The sequence below is a fragment of the Artemia sp. Qi Xiang Cuo genome, chromosome 20 (assembly GCF_049724085.1).
Source record: "Artemia sp. Qi Xiang Cuo chromosome 20, ASM4972408v1, whole genome shotgun sequence".
NCBI lineage: Eukaryota > Metazoa > Arthropoda > Branchiopoda > Anostraca > Artemiidae > Artemia > Artemia sp. Qi Xiang Cuo.
The window spans coordinates 2749857-2770587 of NC_142813.1; the positions used below are offsets into that span (position 1 = coordinate 2749857).

A 20731-nucleotide genomic window follows, 5' to 3' on the forward strand; every position below is an offset into this window, starting at 1 on the left:
TGAGTATTTTGACCACAGGTGACTTATTGTTGCAACTTTCTTAAATTTGGTAATTTTTGTTAGAAATTTGAAATCAAAGCTTAAACTCGATAACTGATACTAAGTGTCCTAACATTTTGCTTGGATTAAAAGTGACGAACTAGCATGAAAATCTCAACATCTTCCTGGAGCTACTTCAGTCTGCATATTATTTCATTTAATTACATTTAGAACGGATGAGCTTTTCATTTTTACCGGAAAATAGCTGGCATTTAATTTTTCTTCATACCGAATAAACCATTAAGTGTTTTTTTGTTTCATTGTAATTGAAGTGTTCTAATGTGAAGTGTTCATCATGTATTTTTCAATTTGATAAATCTACTCCTTTTAGATGAAGTTTATAATTTGACTGATATTAGGTATTTATCAATTTATAATTTGGAATGAATCCCCAAAAGAAAAAAAACGAATAATATCCAGAAGAGCAGCCAAAAGCAATAAAAAAGCAGCAGTTCAGCCTTAGCCTACATGATATATATTCTATAAAGAAGCCAAAAAACTTTAAAATGCATTTTTTTTAATTGTAATTAAAAACAATTTTTTAATAAAAGAAGTCTTTTTATGAAACCAAAAGAGCAAAAAAAAAAAAAACAATCAATATCAAAGTCACCCATTTCAACTGTTTTAAAGGTAACAAAACAGATATAGGCAAAGGACATTATGAAAAAATTAAGCTTCTAAGTTCAAACTTATATTCAAAGTTTTTACCCAGATAACTGACGAATTTTGTGATACGGTATTTTAAGTTGTATATGCAGTAATGCTCGATGAAAAAAACTACTAATTTTGATAATTATTTATGTTAAGAATACATTACTAATAGATATTTCAACTGCTCGTATTACGCAAGGGTTCTGAAACGCCACAGCCATTTCGTTTCAACCACATTTCTACTTCTCTTGATGAATAACGAAGAAGACCAGTTTCCAGCCAGCGACTTGTGAAGTTTTGAACTAATGAATAGGCTCGAATCTGTTCTAAATTTAAGCTGTGATTTAAGAAAGACTGATGAAAACATTAATGTTTGCGGTCAACATTGATCACGCTGGCGGCGCGCCGCCGACATCTTACCGGCAGCGCGCCACCGACATCTTACCGGCGGTGCGGTGCGGCGTGCTGTTTTTGGCCCTACCGACGCCGGTCTTCCCTCAGCGGTGCGGCGCCGGGGTCTTAATTAAAAAAAAACTTTCCTAAAAATAAGTTTTTCAAATAAAAGTAAAGGCCATTTTAAACTTAAGCTCAGCAGATACAAATACCTTTTAAAATTCAAACTCAAAACGACCAGAAATTACTATTAAAGAATAAATGAAACCCAAAACAAACAGAAATTAAATAAGCAATCATAGCAAAAACATACGACAAGTAATAGTATAAATGAATAAATAGATCATAAAGCGAGTAATGCTTAGATTGAATATGAATATCAAGCTTAAAACGAAATAGAATATTTTCCTATAGAATATTTTCGAAATAGACAAATATTTTCTTTTGTACTGAATATTGAAAATAAACCTTAAAAATATAGTAACATTTTGAACTGATGAGCTTTCAGTAACTAATATCATTATACATCAAATATTCAGTTTAATTTATTAGCTCTTTTAAAAGTTGTTAAAGACGAATATAGTTTCCCTACAAACAAGTGTTTGGATATTGCCTCCTTTCCTAACCGTAAATAAAAACCAAAAGCTTACTGCGTCATTGGCGCTTAACTGGAAACAAATTATATTACAAATTTTTTATTGTCCATTTCTTACAGTATTGAAAATAAAAATACAATTACAGTGAAACAAATTCGTGAACTGATGGATCTTTCAACAATTAATATAATTATACATAAATTTTCAATTTGATGTTGTTTATACTTTCCAAGACTGTTCAAGGCGTACACAGTTTTCAGTAAAGTGCCAATGACGCAGTAGGTTTTAGACTTTTACAGTGAGAGAAGGAGGTCATACCCAAACTCTTGTTTGTGGTGATTTTTGTTCGTTTCAAGCTTGATTTGCATATTCAATTTAAGTTTCACTCGTTTTAAGATTTATTTATTAATTATTTAAAAAAAACTACGTTTTCTAAAGAGTTAAAGAGGCTGAGTCACAAGTTCGAACCTTAAAATGTACAGGGATTAGAAGGTACAGTTGGGGGCTGCCGCCCCCCAAACCCCCCGCTTTTGCAGCCTTTAAATAAAAAAAAATTTTTAAACTGAAAGTTAGGAGCGACATTAAAACTTAAAACGAACAGAAATTATTCCGCATATGAAAGGGGCTGTGCCCTCCTCAACGCCTCGCTCTTTAAGCGAAAGTTTTTATTGTTTAAAAAAAGAGTTGTGAGAAATTCAAACTTTAGCGTAAAGAGCGAGGCGTTGAGGAGGGCACAGCCCCTTTCATATACGGAATAATTTCAAAAGGCCTATAATTTCGACACAACCCCCCAGGGCCCAGGAATAGGCGTTTTAAGTTATACTCTGGGGATATATATGGCTCTAATAGAAGGGATACTCGTATAAACTTCAGAGAGGGCTCATTTGATTGAAAATAGAAAGCTCTAGTTCACTTTTAAAGGGTCAAAATACACCGAAGCTTAATCTAGTCCCCCCATGCCCTTTTCCCCCAAGCCCATCCAATAAACATTTTCAGATAGCCATTTTGTTAAAAATAGTTCAAACATCAGATAAGAAAAACTCCGAGGTTGACACAAACCCATTTTTTCGCCTTGATATTTTTACTTTTATACCAGTTCGGATACCTTAATCAATATGTGATTTTTTAAAGTTGTATTTGGAAATAAGTTTGATTTTGTCGAAAATATCAAAAGGCCCTAACAGGTCGAATTCTTCTTCGAATGAGTCCTCATTTACCCGGATCAGTTGCCAACTGTGGCCTGTAGGCATGGCTAACAAGAAAAAAAATGAACTTTAAGTGGCTATATTTGTTTTTTGAAAAACAGGGAAGGAGTGATCGGATTGAGCTGAAATTTCGAGGATAAGCTCCCGGGCCCTAGGAAAGCCTAACCTTTTAACCCGATCGGAAAACGTTAAAGGGGGGCTGTGGTCGGAGGGTCGAAACTTCCGGCCCACTTTTACCCATGAAGATAAAGTCGGAGGGGAGTGAAATTTTGCACGTTTCTTAGTTTGAGCTTGGGCTACAAAATGCGATTACCGCTGTCTCTCTGCGACCGCTAGGACCGGAAATCGCTTAACATTGTGGTGGGTCGCCTCTTTATAGAGGCACAAGTGTGCCTCCTTGATTTACATTAATATCTATTGTATGTTTGTTTGCATTGATTGTTTATTTAATTTCTGTTCGTTTTAAGTTTCATACAATTACTTCAATAGGAAAATATTTTTTTTTCGTTTTAAGCTTGATATTCATATTCAATATAAGCATTACTCGCTTTAAGATCTATTTATTCATTTATATTATTATTTTTACTATGTTTTTGCTATGATTGTTTATTTAATTTCTGTTCGTTTTGGGTTTTATTTATTCTTTAACAGTAATTTCTGGTCATTTTGAGTTAGAATTTTAAAAGGTATTTGTATCTGCTGAGCTTAAGCTTAAAATGGCCTTTACTTTTCTTTGAAAAACTTATTTTTCGGAAAGCTTTTTTAAATTAATTTTTGTTCGTTTTTAATTGCAAAAAATTTTATATTATTAAAATTCCTTATTTCAAAATCAAACTTTAAAAAAATCAAATATTCATCAAAGTATCAAAACTGATATCAAAGTAACAATATCAAAGTGAAAAAATGGGTTTTGGTCAACCTCGGAGTTTTTATTTTCTGATGTCTGAACGATTTTTAACAAAATTGCAATCTCAAAATGTTTATTGGATGGGTTTGGGGGAAAAGGGCATGGGGGGACTAGATTAAGCTTCGGTGTATTTTGACCCTTTAAAAGTGAACTAGAGCTTTCTATTTTCAATCAAATGAGCCCTCTCTGAAGTTTATACGAGTATCCCTTTTATAAGAGCCATATATATCCCCAGAGTATAACTTAAAACGCCTATTCCTGGACCCTGAGGGGTTGTGTCGACCCTGGAGTTTTAATATCTTATGGTTGGACTATTTTTAACAAAATGATCACCCGAAATTTTTATCGGATGGGTTTATCCATCCGACACGCCCAAAGGTGTGGATGGCGGGAGTGGCTAGTTGCCCTCTGATCTTTTTTCACTCTGAGAAAATGAACTACAACTTTTAATTTCCATTCAAATGAACCCACTTTGAAGTTTAGACGAGCATACCTTCCATAAGAACCATATATGCCCCCAGAGCAATACTTACAACGCCTGCTCTGGCCAAAGGGGGGGGGGGGGGATTGTGTCGACACAGGAGTTTTTCCTATCTGATCTTTGAACTATTTTTAACGAAATTACCATACGTAAAGGAATTTTTCTTATATGATCTTTGAACTATTTTTTAAAAAATGGCTACCTCAACTTTTTATCAGATATATTCGCGGAAGAAGGGCCTGGGGGGGAGTTGCCCTCTGATCACTTTTGACTCTTAAAAAGGGCACTAGAACTCTCGATTTCCAATCGAATGAGCCCCTTGTGAAGTTTATAGGACGACCCCTTCTGTGTAAATTGCCCTGGGAAAAAATAAATTAAACGAGGGGGGAGGCTAACTGCCCTCCAATCCCTTTTGACTCTTAAAAAGTGAATTACAACTTTCAATTTCCAATCAAATGAGCCCTCTATGAATTTTATACGAGCATCCCTTCCATAAAAAACCATATATGCCCCCAGGGCATAACTTAGAACGCCTACCCCCGGACCCTGAGGGGCTGTGTCGACAACGGAGTTTTTTGTTATCAGAACTTTGAACTATTTTTAACAAAATGTCTATCTAAAAATTTTTACCTGATGCATTTAGGGCGTAGAGGAGGGGGGCTAGTTGCCCTCCAATCTTTTTGACTCATAAAAAGGGAACAAGAACTTTCAATTTCAAATCAAATGAGCCCTCTCCAAAGTTTATACGAGCATCCCTTCCATAAGAACTATATAAGCCCCTAGAGCATTACACATAACGCCTGGCTCCGGGCCCTGGAGGATTCCGTCAACACAGGAATTTTTTTATCTGACCTTTGAACTATTTCTAATGAAATAGCTATTATAAAAATTTTATCGGATGGGCTTAGGGAAAAAAGGGTGTGTGTGTGTTGGGGGGGGGGGGACTAGTGGCCCTCAGATATCTTTTGACTCCTAAAAATTGAACTAGAACTTTTAATTTCCAATCAAATGATCTCCCTCTGAAGTTTATCATCCCTTTCATAAGAGCCATATACGCCCCCAGGACAACACATAAAACGCCGATCCCCCGGGCTCTGGGGGGTCTTTATTTTATCTAATTTTTGAACAATTTCCAAAACCCTGGCTATCTCAAAATTTGTGGCGGACGGGTTTGGGGAAAAAATAGCGTGGGGGGGGGCTTATTTAACTCTCTTGTCTCTTAAAAAGTGAACTAGAACTTTCAATTTCCAATCAAATGGGCCCTCTATGAAGTTTATACGAGCATCCCTTTCATAAGAACCATAAACGCCCTTAGGGCATAACTTAGAACGCCTTCTCCTGTGCCCTGGGGGGTTCTATTGACACCGGATTTTTTATTATCCGACCTTTGAACTATTTTTAACAAGATTTCTATCTCAAAAATTTCATCAGATGGATTTTGAAAAAGAAGGGGTGGGGGGGGTAGCTACCCTCGGAACTGTTTTGACTATTAAAAAGTGAGCTCGAATTTTCTATATCCAATCAAATGAGCCCTATCTGAGGTTTATACAAGCATCCCTTTCATACGAACAATATATGCCCCAGGGCATATCTTACAACGTCTTCCCCCAGGCCGGGGGGGGTTGTGACGACACCTGAGTTTTGTTATCTGACTATTGAGCATTTTTTAACTTAATGGCTATCTCAAAATTTTTATTGGATGCATTTGGGGAAAAAGGGGCGTGGCGGGGCTATTTAACCTTCAATCTCTTTTGACTCTAAAAACCTTAACTAGAACTTTCCATTTCCAGTCAAATGAACCATCTCTGAATATTTTACGAGCATCCCTTCAATAAGAACCATATATTCCCCTAGGGCATAACTTACAACACCTGCCCTCGTGCCCTGGGGGGCTGTGTTGACCCCTGAGTTTTCGTTATATGGTCATTGAACTATTAAAAAAACTATCTCAAAGTTCTTATCGGATGGGTTCGAGGAAAAAGGGCGTGGAGGGGGGGGACTAGGTGCCCTCCAATCTCTTTTGACTCTTGAAAAGTGAACTAGAACTTTCAATTTCCGATCAAATGATCCCTCTTTGAATTTAATACGAGCATACCTTCAATAAGACCCATATATGCCCCTAGGGCATAACTTACAACACCTGCCCTCGGGCCCTGGTGGGTTGTATCGACACCGCAATTTTCATTACATGATCTTTGAACTATTTTTAACAAAATAGCTATCTTAAAATTTTTATCGGATGCATTTGGGAAAAAAGGGTTTGGGGGGGGGGGTTGAGCTGGTTACCATCCAATATATTTTAACGATTAAAAAGTGAACTAAAACTTGCAATTTCCAATCAAATTAGCCCTCTTTGAAGCTTATACGAGCATTCCTTCCATAAGAACCATATATGCCCCCGGGGCATAACATATAACCCTTGCCCCTGAACTGGGGGGGGAGTGTCCTGCTCAAACATATAATTTCCAGAACTTTCAACTACGTTGAACAAAATGGCTTTATCAAAATTTTGATTGGATGTGTTTTGGGAAACGGTGGTCGTGGAAGGGGTGTCAGTTGCCTTAGAATCACTTTCGACTATTAAAAAGGGAACTAGCCATTTAAGTTTCCAATCGAATGAGCCATTTCTGAAGTTTCTATGACAACATTGTCCGTACAAAACCTTATCTGCCCCCAGGACTGAATTTACAGCTCTTGCCCTGGGGGCTGCGGGGGAGTTTTCATACTCAAAGACCTAATATCCAGAACTTAAAACTATGTTTAATAAAATGGCTATCTCAAAATGTTGATTGGATGTGTTTGGGTAAAAGGTGGGCATGAGAGGGGGGTTAGTTGCCCTCGAATCACTTTCGACTATCAAAAAGGACACTATCCCTTTAAATTTCCAATTGAATGAGCCTGTTTTGAAGTTTGTACGACAACGCCTTCTATAAAAACCTTATATGCCCCTAGGGCATAACTTAAAACCCTTGCCCTGAGGGTAGTGGGGAAGTGTCCTCCTCAAAAATATATTTTCTGTCTGGAAATCATCTACGCTGAACAAAATGGCTATCTCAAAATTTTGATTGGATGTGTTTGGGGGAATGAATCCCGTGGGGGGGGGCTACGTGCCCTCCAATCACTTTTGACTCTTAAAGAGGGCGCTATAACTCTCGATTTCCATTCGAATGAGCCCCCTTTGAAGTTTTTGCGACGACCCCTTCTATATGAAGCGCCTCTGGGAAAAAAAATAATAATAATAAAACTTTGGAGCCATATGACCTTTACTATAGGCAACGCTATAGCGTTGCCTCTGATATGTGGGAACTAGGTTGTGTGAAGTTGCTAAGAGAAAAGAGAGGATACTCCACATTGGACTGGTCTATTCTACTTACCGAAGACCTTAGATCCACCAGTGCCTCCAGAGATGCTCAGGGCACCAAGCCGGAGCCTCCAACCATTCTTCAGGTTTGCTACTGCAGAGATGTCCTCCCATTCTTATCAATCGAAAGGTTGAAGGTTAATCAGATACATGCTGCAACTGCTTCCCCGTCAGAGCTTTTTTTTTCTCGTAAATTCTAAGTAAAATGTCAAAACAGTCCTAATGAACAGTACGGTTTTAAGTATCCCGTGTATTTCTCTAAGAAAACATTTTAAACACCTTAATTCACAAAGCCAGACAAAAATGGATGCGACATATGTCGTCTCTTACATTGTAATAGACGACTAATGTTGTTTGAATTTTATTATATTACGCCCTAGAGAAAACAATACCATAACACCAGGGAGGAGGATATGGGAGCTCTCATAAGGTTACCCCTTATAAGGTCAGTCTCACAAGGAGTATCTCTCTTATCACTACGAGAGTATCCTACTTTTTATTTATATCTTAGAAATTCGTATTTTTTTCCTGTTGTAAGCTAAGTGGAAGACGTGTAATAAGTATATAGACACTTAATTAACCCCACGTGTAAAAGAGGTAATAACAAGTAATTGCAATAGCTTATCGAACAAGCGTAATTACTGTGCTATATTGAACGTGGTTTAAACATCAAAATGGATTTCTTATAAAAAAAGGAAGAAAATTTTGCAAACCCATAAAACCTTTGAAACGAACCCAAAATATATTTGGCTCATACTAATAGATAAATATGGCAAGAATTTTTGTTTGCAAAAGGGGGAGCTACAGTATATCGAGCTTTGAAGCATAAAAAGCAAATAATTAGTTGCGATAGGTTTCAATAGGGAATTTTGAACGGAATTCAATAATTACAAACTGGCCACTGAACATTAAAAATTACAAAAATAAATTATTATTAGAGTTATTGAACGCAGGGTTAAAAATAGAGCATAGAATTTTATGAAAAAGAGAAAAATAAGCAGAAAAGGCTAAAAAAACAGAAAAATAAATATTATCCCAGGAGAGGGCAGAGCTTCACGGGCTGGGAGAAAACAAAAGCTAAACATAAATAAAAACACCCCTGATTATCAAATACCATAGTGTATAAAGATAACGAAAAAGAAGAGATTATGAGAAAAAAATTCAATGAAAGCGGAATAAAATTAACAAAATGAGAGAAAGAGGAAGCTCTAGATAGCGGGTAGATTAAAGAACACTCAACGGAGCATTATAATAAAACAAAACCAATAAACCAGAAGGACTAAGACTATATTAATTTTGTTAAATTTCTTTTTAGCCTCCTTATTTCCTCTATATTTAATTTATATAATAATTTTCAGGGTAAGGGATAGATTTAAGCTAACCCAAGCAATGGTAGTCGACCCCCTGTACCTTCAACATACACACTCCGACAATTCAATTGATTATAGAGTAAGTATATATCTGTTTTTCCGTTGGCTACCTACAAGGCCGTACCCAGGATTTTTTTTAGGAGGAAGTTTTACTCAATAATTTTTTTTTTTTTTGGGGGGGGGGGGGTTACACAAGAAAACCTCAAAAAACGCATACAAAATATTTTTATATCCATTTTTGTTACATTTTTACGAGTAAAAAAAATATTGCGTGAGGGGTTCAAACCCCCCTAACCCTCCCTCTGGGTACGGCCTTGGCTACCTACATCTAATTAAGTTCTATTCATTTGATCTAACTAAGTAATTCTCTCTTATTTAGCTCTCAAAATGGTTCAAGGTATCATTTTTTGTTTCCAATACACACTGTGCTCCTTTATTTCCCTCACCAGAACATCTAGGAAATCGGAATTATTTGTTACATTCAGGTACACGCATATCAATTGATTGAGGGATTTTTTTTTTTTTTTTTTTTTTTTTTTTTTTAAGGACATTCCAAATCAACAATTGCGAAAAAAAACTGTTTATATAGAAGATGTCGGACATAACGGGGTTACTTGCTTGTAGCAGGACTCGAGCATCTCCGCTCTCCCTGGCATCCAGTAGCTTCGTCATTGTAGTAAGCCAAGAGTCTCGATCTTTTACGAGTAACGGGGTTGATCCAAATCAAAATATTTCTTAATAGAAAAAAACAAACTCTTTGTTGAATAAAAAAACAAGAGAATAGTTGCTTTTAAGTTCTTTTTTATATTCATTATTTAAGAGTACATTTTTGCGTATATTTTTTATATTTAGTATATTTTGTATTTATGTGCGACATGACAATATTTTGCCGGGTCATGGACAGGACGTGCACTATTCGCCTGACTACATATTAGACCCTTAATTTTGGAAAAAAAACACAGTCTTCATGTAAATGAAGACTGTGGCGCTAGACAAAGGTCAAACATCTCGCACACAATGAAAATTTTGTTTTCACTCCAATGAACGGGTCTAAAGAACCCAATTCGGAAAAAAACTAATTACCCGAAAATGTAGTTTTACTAATGTTTTCCAATGTTCCCATCTTCTCCCTAAAGAGCAAATCAAAATATGCAGAAGGTACTAAATTTTGCCACATTCATGAAAAAATTTTCACTTTTTTGTAAAAAAAAAGTTTTTCCCAACAATTTTCTCCCCCCCTCTCCAAAAAAGGTTTGAAACCACCCCTCTTGGAAAGCTACTTCGGGCATGCATTTGCCCGAATGTAAACATTCATATGTATTTAAAGAGCAAAAAAGATGTATGATAGTATTGTAATAACGTCATGCATTGTATATAAGGCATTTTATACAGAATAAAAAATTCATTAACATAAAATGTGCCTAGAGGACGATCACCCCCCCCCCTCAAAAAAAAATACCAAGTTAATACCCTTTCGGCTTCCCTCTGGTGAATGCACGTAAAATCTTGAATAACAAAATATATCACGAGGGGATTATAGATTGGGATCCACCGGTATATGGGAATACCAAAAAATCGACAGAAAATCTTAATATTTCGTTCGCGACAGCTTTTTCCAACCTTCTAATAAACTGAAAGAAAGAGAAATGTAATAAGATCATTGGCCCATACATAGCAATTAACGACCGAATAAAAAATAAGTTAAAAAAGAGAATAATCGTTTAACATTTTTTATTCTATAAAACCTCCTTCACACTGTATATGGGAATACCAAAAAAGGAAAAGAAAACCTTTCTGTTTCTTTCAAGTTAGTTTTTTATTCAGATTTCTTTTTTCTTTTATCGTTTTATTCATTATTTTCTTTTATTCATTATTATTATTTGTTTTATTCAGATTCTCTTTTTTCAGGAGTTAGCTGGATAAAGTTCTATATTTGTTAGGAAGTATTTTCTCTCTTTTTTATGTTACTTTTCCTTTTTTCAAATGCTGTTTGCGTAATATTGTTGTAATAGAAAGTATGTGTTTTAGGTTATGTTGTCATTGTCTTTTCCTTATGTGTCGATTTGTCCATCTGTATCCTGTGTAGCTTGACAAACTCTCAATAAATTCCTTTATTCAATCATAGACATATGCTAGTTATAATGCAAAACAAAGCAAAATAAAATATAAAATAGAATAAATAGAGGAACGACGAGTTGTTAAAACTGTAAAGGAATACGCACAAACTTGAATAATATCCGAAGTAAATAAACAAACAAACAAAAGTAACCTGTGAAAAAACCCTTAAACTAATTTTTTTTTTTGAATTAAGAGTCTTTGTCTACATAGATAGGATTTGTGTTTATCTAGCATACATTCCCCCATTGCGTTACCTGACTGAAGGAAAATGAAACCCACGCCTTCTAGGTGGTAACCACTTGGTTAAAATTCCATTATCTGGTTCATAAAAGCTGTCATTTTTCAAAACTTCTGATAACTTTTTGATCAATTTCTAGGAAAACATGGAAACGTCTCTGAAATTCGCCAGAAACACAAAAAAAAGAAAAAAAAATGCGAGAAAATTATGGGAAATACACAAGATTATCTGATTATCAGCAGTGCAAAAAGTTCTCCTACTTACGTGTTTCATTTAATTTTTTCCAGTTAAATTCATAGCTAATTAGTCATTAAACGAACTGTAAAATTCCAAAATAAAACAGCTTTAAAGCAAGAAAGACCTGAAACTGACGAATAGATTTTGATCAATAGATACAAGGCCGTATCCAGGGGGACACCGGGTTTTTACCCCCTCCAAAATTTTCATCCGACTATTAAAAACGAAACAAAAATGCATACAAACAAATTTTTGAGGTTTTTAAAAGTTTTTATTGTACTCCCCCCCCCCCCGAACAAAAACCAAGGATGCACTCTTCGTTAGATATCATGGAGTTTCAGTCAGCCTCGCCAGAGAAACAAAGATCACATCATCAGGCTACTTCAGTGCAAACATCTTCAACCCCCCTCCTCCATTCCACTTTGCTCAGAGCTTCATTCTTTGCTAGCTTGTTTCTTTTAGACCTATATAAAGCCCCCAATTTCTTTTAGACCTAGATGGAGGGATCAAAGTACATATTTTCTTTTTTGTTTTCTTTTTCTGTAGGAAAAAAGCTAGTTGACCATCTTATTTTTCTATTAATTTCAAATGTTTCATCTTGGATAAACGCCTTAAAAGCAATAGAAAGGGATTGTGGGGAAAGAGAAAGAAAGAGCAGCAGACGTAGAGATAGGGGGGGAGCAAGGGAGAGAAAGAGGGTTCTTACCTTAAAAGTCCGTATGAATTGGATGACATCCCCCAAAGACTAACAACGCTTTTTTTTGGTCAAGTTAAGTACAAAAAAAAAATAAAATAAAAAAAAATTAAAAAAATGTATGCTTCAAATTATACAGGTTAATTTTTTCTAAGCTAATTATGTCATTAATGGATTGTCATTAATAATATAATTATGTAGATTAGTCAATTGTATTAATGTGTATCGTATAAATATTGTTGTTATATCTATTATTAAATTATAAATGAAACTGTATAGCTAATAATATTGTAGATAGAATTGGTATAAAAAAAATAAATGTAATTATTGTTGTATTATTTATGTATAATAACACAATCAATTAATTGTCTTAATATTACTTAATTAAATTGCAGGCATTATAATTAATTAATAATGTATTAATTAATTAGTTATATATTATAAATTATATATTAAATAATATATATATTATAATTATATAGGCTAATTTTTCAAATTATGTAACTAAGTTAATTTCTACATTGTTTTAGCATTGGGGAATTCCTTTGAGTCGGCGGTTTCGTGCACTTAAACTTTGGTTTGTTATTCGAAATTATGGAATCGAGGGTCTCCAAAACTACATCCGAAATCATTGCAGACTTGCAAAACGATTCAGCGAGCATGTGCAAAACGATTCCAGGTTTGAAGTCTGCAACATCGTTCGAGTAAGTGAAATTCATTGATTAGCATAATTATTCCTAGATGCATATGGAAAATTGTTTGTACTCAAAACAATCCGTTGACAATTTTCCTGGAATGCATCTAATAAACCCTACTCCGTCTTTCGGAGCGCCCACGTTTCAGAACCATACCACTGTCATCACTGTAGCTTCCAATCTTGGTTCGGGGACTTATCTTCCTATTCTTCAAAAAAAAAAAAAAAAAAAAATCAGCTGTGAAAGAACACCCGGGCCTTGGCTATGCTACTTTACTGTACTCACCAATTCTACCAATAACGCAATCTAGATAAGCGAAGCTATTCCCTTGATCGATCTTCTAGCTACCGAACATCACCCCTTCACCTTCACTTATTCCCAGTCTAAAATGCCAGAGAGTGAAACTAATAGCAAAACCATTTAAAAACCAGATTTGTTTTTGTGTGAAATTGTAAGCCAATAAAAAAGTTCAAGTCCGCCTGATTAGTTTTTCTGTGTGAAATTTTAAGGCAAACGAAACAAAACGTTTTTGACTCGCAAGATTTTTCATAAGCAGTCCTATTCCCTCTGTCCCTCTGTGGGTTAAATTTCTTCAATGGTTATTTTGGTGTTATGAGCCTTATGTTTTTGCTGTGAATGTCCCAGAAAAAAAATAAACTGAGTTTCTTTTTTAAACTTTAAATTTAAGAGATACTACTTTAAATTCAATATATAAAAAATTTACTCTGACGGGGAATCGAGCCCGGGTCTTCCCCATGACAGACAGGAATAGTGACCACTGTACCATCAGAGTACTCTTCTTAAATTATTTTTAGTCTCTGCAATCTATTTTCGACGCAAGCAGTAAGATTTTCGTTTTTCGACAAAAAAAAACTTCTGGGAAAGAGCTGGAATTTTTGGAAGCTTGCAGTCGGTCTTGTCAGGTTAAGAGGACTATTTTTATCTAATTTAATAATGAAATACTATGCTTTTAGGAATTTCAAAAATTAACATGGACTCTTATAGGGTTTTTCGTAAATGTAAATTCGGGGGATAATTTTTTCGGTCTGAAAATATCAAAAGACCCTAACAGGTCGAATTCCGCTTCGAATGAGTCCTCATTCACTCGGATCCGTTGCCAACTGGGGCCTGTAGACGTGGCTAACCAAAAAAATTTGATGAACATTAAGTGGCTATATTTGGTTTTTGGAAAACAGGGAAGGAGGGATCGGATTGAGCTGAAATTTTGAGGATAAGCTCCCAGGCCCTAGGAAAGCTTATCCCTTAAGTTTCAGCCCGATCGGACAACGTTAAAGGGGGGCTGTGGTGGGAGGGTTGAAACTTCCGGCCCACTTTCCCCCATGAAGATAAAGTCGGAGGAGGGTGAAACTTTGAATGTTTCTTAGTTTGAGCTTAGGCTACAAAATGCGATCGCTGCCGTCTCTCTGCGACCGCTAGGACCGGAAATCGCTTAACATTGTGGTGGGTCGCCTCTTTAAAGAGGCACAAGTGTGCCTCCTTGATCGCTTCTCTGAAATAGATTCATGTGTACATGCCTGGAGCCTGGATGGAAGCAAGTTTACTGGCACAATGTCATTTCAACACTTGGACCGGAAATCGCTTAACATTGTGGTGGGTCGCCTCTTTAAAGAGGCACAAGTGTGCCTCCTTGATCGCTTCTCTGAAATAGATTCATGTGTACATGCCTGGAGCCTGGATGGAAGCAAGTTTACTGGCACAATGTCATTTCAACACTTGTGATATTTCAACCATTCAAGTGCATGTTTGGCCAAGTCTACAAGAAAACAGAGTGGCAAAATTCAACGTCCAAAATTTTCTTGATATTTACTTAGCCCCATTCACACGTGTGCTTGTACAGAAATCAAATTCTAGCCATCGACAATTTGAGCAAATCAGGACTGCTTATAAAAGAAGAAGGAAATTCTCATTGATAAATATTGATGATGCCTAAACTTTGATATCTAGCTAACCATGCATGTGAATTGGAATTTATGTTTTAGTATATAGAGCGTTCTTAAGCGTATTTTAAACGTACTAAGCAAAATTCACTTCTATCAACAACTTTCTTTAGTTAGATGGCCAAAACTTATTTTTTGTCGTTTTGGTGTTAATCATTTCAACATTTCACCTAGAGCTTCCAGGCAATGGCCCTAAATTAATTCAATTACCCTTTGTTCAGAGAGAAAACGTTTAGAGAAAACGTTTGTTTAGCAGAAAACGCAGTTGTTTTTGATTTGGTTTTCACAAGGCTATACTCTCAAAACAACACACACACATACATGAGCGTAGTGGACTGGCCTCCTCAAGGCCATTCAGCGTGTCCCCAGGTGGCGATAGGGAAACGCTCTACAGATATGTAGGGTACCTCCATAGGAGGCACGGACCGGGGGGGGACCTTGTCCCTGGGGGTCCATAATAGAATCTGGGGCACCCTCGCCCGGGGTCATAAATACAGGCGGAGGAGGAAGAAGGTCCCTCAAATGTACACTCAAAAGGGCTCACTGGTTTGTTCACATGTCCCATGAGTTGCAAACCTTCTCCCAGTAATGGGTGAAATTGCATGGTGATGCAGAGCACCATCGCGGGAGGATCCTCTTTAGGAGGACAACTGTGGCAGGGCGTAAGATCCAGATCTATGGACAACGGCCTCTGCAACGGGCTGCTTTGACCTTTTCGGGGCACCTGCAAGACTGGGGACCCTCGAGGAAATTATAGCCTAGTAAATGACACAGCATTCGCACGGGATTCTGACTAATGGATAATTCTTCTGGGCTTGGTATGTTTTGATGGGTGTCTTTGGGCTGAAAAACCTCTTCCTTGCTAATTTATCTATTATGGGTTGCTTGTCTTAAATAATCCCCGTAGTAGCATAATATTTGTAGGCATGAATATATAATGAGTCGGAGGTAATAGGCTTGAGACTGTCTGTACAGGATTTCGACTCTTGTTGATAGAAGAGCATCGCCAAGTGTTGAAAACCATGTTGTGACCAAGATGGGCCCAGGATTACACAAAGCCTCCATTCATGGAGGTCCCAGGAACTTCTTGCTGTCCGGTTATAAGCTTAAGCACTTGCTGTCCAGCTTAAGCACTTCGGTGTAGACTTGAGAAGATCTGTGATCCCCGTCCTGCACTGGTATTCGTGATCATTGCTTTTCTTGAGGCCAAAACAATTTCAATGATTTAAAGAACATGAAAATTGTAACTTGGAATATTACGTCGTTAAAAAATGACTATCCTATCGACATTTTGACTGACGAATTCAGACGATTTGAACTGGACTTATCAGGAGTTTCAGAAACTCATACCCCAGGGGTAGGAAGCGTGAAATTAGGTGATATAGAATTTGTTTTCCCAGGGAGGAAGGATGGGGTATATAGACAGGGAGTAGGCTTGAAGATGAATAACCACGCTGTTAAGTCTTTTTTAAGCTGGAAGGTATTGATAATAGCATACTTGTTCCTCAGTTTATGTCTAAAAAGTCCAGGATCTTACTTATAGCAGCATATGCCCCTGTAGAACGGACTGACGGAAGTACTAGTGACTCAGATGAATTTTAATTACAGTTACAGGAGCAAATAGACAAGGTCCCAGGTAGAAATATGATGTTATTACTGGGAGATTTTAACGCCCAGGTTGGTAGAAATAGGGATAGATGGTATCCCAGCCTAGTTAAACTTGGGGTAGGAAAAGAAAACAGTAATGGATACAGACTTTTGCAATTTTGTAGGTATAACAATCTAGTTATAACCAATACGGTGTTTGGTCATAAAATGGCTCATAAGTTAACATGGTATTCATGTGATGGTAAGACAGCAAACCTTATTGATTATATTATAGTAAACCGAAGAGGCAGGATAAATACAAGACACTAGGGTATATAGGAGTGTTGTTATTGATGCTAAAAGTAAAGATCACCACCTAGTAGTGTCAAGGGCTAATTTAAAGCTGAAATTTTGGGAGAGTAACTACCTCTCGGGAAATTATGATGTTGGTAGACTCCAGGATGAGAATTTGAGAGAAACTTTCCAGGAACAGTTGAATACTAAACTTCAGAGTTTAAAATTTGATAATATGGAAGATGGTTGGAATAATTTTAGGAAAATAATTTGTGAAGTGGCGGAAGGTGTATTAGGGAAGAAAGCTAGAACTGCAGCTAAGAATATTAGTGAAAAAGCTTTATGTTTAACAGAAAGGACTTGTACAAGAATTATCTGAGTGATAGATCGTATGAAAACAAAAGAAATATAAAGAAAGTGGAGAAAGCATTAAAATATGAACTAAGGAGGTGTGAAGTGGAGGCAATGGATAAAATTGCCGAGGATCTGGAAGATGCAGCTAGACGGCACAATAGTAAAATATTGTACTGGCACGTTAACAAATTGAGAGGGAGTAGTCAATCCGGACTTTTCCCAGTTAAAGATAGGAATGAGGTCGCAATTAGCGATAAGGAAAAAACTAAAGAGAGATGGGCCGAAAATTTTGAGAACTTGCTTAACTGAGATAGAGTAGCAGGAAAAAATATAGAGGAAAATGAAAAAGTTTGTGATACCTTAGATGTGAAGGAAGATTTGTTTTGTGAGAAGGAATTAGCAACAGTACTAAAAGGATTAAAGAATAATAAGGCTCCAGGTGCTGATAGGTTGGTAAATGAGTTTCTCAAATATGGTGGCTCTGAGGTTAAATATAAGTTATTGAAGATTTTGGAAATGATTTTTGAAAAAGGAGAAGTACCTAATGACTTTAGGAAAACCTTAATTAAGCCACTTTATAAGAAAGGTGATAAAAGTGAGTGTGGTAATTATCAAGGCATTAGTCTGGTCTCTGTAGGTAGTAAATTACTTAGTAATATGATACTTTTTAGACTGAGAGATGTCGTAGACAAAGTTTTAAGAGAAGAGCAGTGCGGTTTTAGAAAAGGTAGAGGATGTGTCTTTGGTCCTCAGTTTTATAGATTATGAGCAAGCGTTCGACTCCGTTGATAGAAGAGCTTTAGTAAAGGTTTTATCCTTGTACGGTATACCAGACAAATACATTAAAGTGATTAGTGCTATGTACGTGAATAACACTGCTGCGGTTAAGGTAGAAAATGAGGTTAGCAGCTGGTTTTGTATTAAATCGGGAGCTAAGCAGGGTTGTTTTCTATCCCCCTTTATATGGATTATTTTGATTGGACTTTGTGTTAAGGGGCACAGGAAAGGTAATGGGAGACCACGGAATCAAATGGGGAGGAAAAAGTCTCGTGGACTTGGATTATGCTGATGATTTACGCATCCTAGGTGAAAGTGTGAGCAAAATGAATGAAGTTTTAGAGGTTTTGCGTGTTCAGGGTGCTAGAATTGGTTTGAAAATTAATGTTAGGAAGACTAAGTCACTAAGGCTAAGAATAAGTGAAGATGAAAAGGTGACGTTGCGTAATGAAAAGATTGATCAGGTGGGCAGCTTCACTTACCTTGGTAGTATTATTAGTAAAGATGGTGGGAGCAGTGAAGATGTCTAAGATAGAATAGCCAAGGCTCAGGGTGTTTTTTCACAGTTAAAAAAAGTCTGGAAGAATAGGAAGATCAGTCTGCAAACGAAGATTAGAATATTAGAAGCTACAGTGATGACAGTGGTCAAATATGGCCCTGAAGCATGGACGCTCCGAAAAGCGGAGGAAGATTTGCTAGATGTTTTCCAGAGAATTGCTTAAGGATTGTTCCGGGTACCCGGCTGACTGACCGTATTTCAAACAATAGGCTATACGAAAAATGTGGTTCAATATCGCTCTCTAGGGCTATAATGAAAGAAAGGCCGCGGTGGTTAGGGCACGTTTTGCGGATGAAGGATGACAGATTGCCAAAGATTGTTCTTTTCGGCCAACCATCTAGGGCTAAACGGAAAGCAGGTCGTCCCTGTCTGGGGTGGGAGAAAGATTTAAAGGAAGATTTAAAGGAAGATAAAGAAAGATTTAAAGGAAATGGGAACTTCATGGGCGGGTGTAAAAAGGGAGGCTTTGAATAGATTGGGATGGAGGAGGAGCTTGCGTAGCGGTGTTGGCCTCAGGCGGCTTGGTGCTGCGGTGAGTTGTTAGCAGTAGCAGTTAGCAGGTGTTAATCCAATTTTTAAGAAACATTATCCTGACTGCAGTGTAAAAATGAAGAATATTTCTCGCCATCGGGGCGATTAGTGTCACTTGTAAAACTTAGTGGGTTCTTCGGTACCCGGGTCGAGCCTCTTCAGATCTGAGCTCGGTCAAGAAGTTTTCCTAGTTTTGGCACCCAAGAGGTTTAAAAGTATCTAAAAGCTGGGAAGCCAATTTCTAATTGTTTATTTTGGTGCTTATGAAATGCAAAATGGAGAGAACGACAGCACCCCCATGTATTTAGGGTGCAAGTTGGATCAAACTTGCTAAGATCGTTACGCTAGAAGAACAGAAGTCAATAGTTTATAAAGACGAAAAAAGGGGACAAGTCTCCGATGATGTATGAGACGAACCAAAAATGTCGAACAAAAAAAGAGGAACAAAAAATCAAACATCCATTTTTATAGAATATCGTTGCGACCCCACCTTTTATGAAGGGATTTATTATAATGCCATCTATTTTATTAATGGGTTATCTAATAGTACCAGAGTTAGCAAGCTGCTATCCCGACTTAAGATACTTTGGGTCTTGAAATTAGTTTGCTGTAATCTCAAACTTGGATCTAAAGGAGCACCCACCGAAGGCCTGATTTCAGTGAGGAGGGCCTTATCTTCGCCAAATTTGATTTGAACCTTAAAATTGGTTCTTTGGTACTCAGGATAGGGCCTTTCGGACTTAAAGTTGCATCAGATCACTAGTTTGGGTCCTTAAGATATTTAAAGGCATCTAAAAAACGGGGAAGATGGCTGCTAATTTCGACACTCAGAAAAATGAATAAAGTAGATTGCATAATAGTACTTCCATGTATACAAGTCACCATTTGAATTATTACTTATTCAAACTGTTACACTAGGGAAACAGAAGTATATGGTATATATAGGAAAAATAGGGGACAAATATCCGTGAATATAAGGCCTCCAAATACCCATCCCTCACGGAACCGAAAGTCTAATGTCTCAAGAAGTAAACACTTATTTCCAATAGAAAATACCGGCAGAGGCTCCACTTTATGTACAGAGAGTGGGGACGCATGCAAGGGGAGGGAGGGCCCAAACCCCCCACCAAATCCTGAATTTTTTGAATTGATTGGTGCTTCTTACTCAACTTAATAAATGAATTTGTTTCTTATTACTGGTCCGTCCGGAAATGTTTTCTTGTGATTGCCTCCAGAAAAAATCTGAGTACGTGCCTGACACGAAGATACTGTCATGACGTCTAATTTTCGGGGTTTTCAAAGGGCACTGGAGGTAGTAAGCTGTTATTTTTACTTTAGATGTCATCGGGTCCCCAAATAAGCAAGGTGCTACCCCGAGTTTAGATCCAAAACAACATCAACCGAGGTATCTATAGGCCGATATCAGTAAGAACCTTATCGTTACCAAATTTTGTTTCTTAGAAAAAATAAATTGTTCAGACATACAATGGCTGAAGACCAATTATTGATTCATAATCAAATGAATTCAAACCTATAGTTACTTAGCGTAAATAAAATTCACGGATATCAGACTGCAGAAATCAACTCTCATAATAGCCATCCCATCAGTGTGAAATATCCCTTTTCTTTCTATAGTGAGTATATAAAATTTAAATAGTTTGAAAGAATACTTAATTTGAAAGACCT

The 20731-nt window shown here is 36.8% G+C and overlaps 1 protein-coding gene across 2 annotated transcripts in view; it reads left to right on the forward strand.

Moving 5' to 3' along the window:
* The window catches only part of Tdc2 (Tyrosine decarboxylase 2), a 210053-nt gene that overhangs the window by 88526 nt on the left and 100796 nt on the right, over nt 1-20731 (forward strand). For both annotated transcript variants that reach the window (XM_089105998.1, XM_089105997.1), the window contains exons 8-9: nt 8992-9082; nt 12821-12994. In XM_089105998.1, the coding sequence (XP_088962124.1) occupies nt 8992-9082; nt 12821-12994 (265 nt within the window). The remainder of the gene's footprint in view (nt 1-8991; nt 9083-12820; nt 12995-20731) is intronic.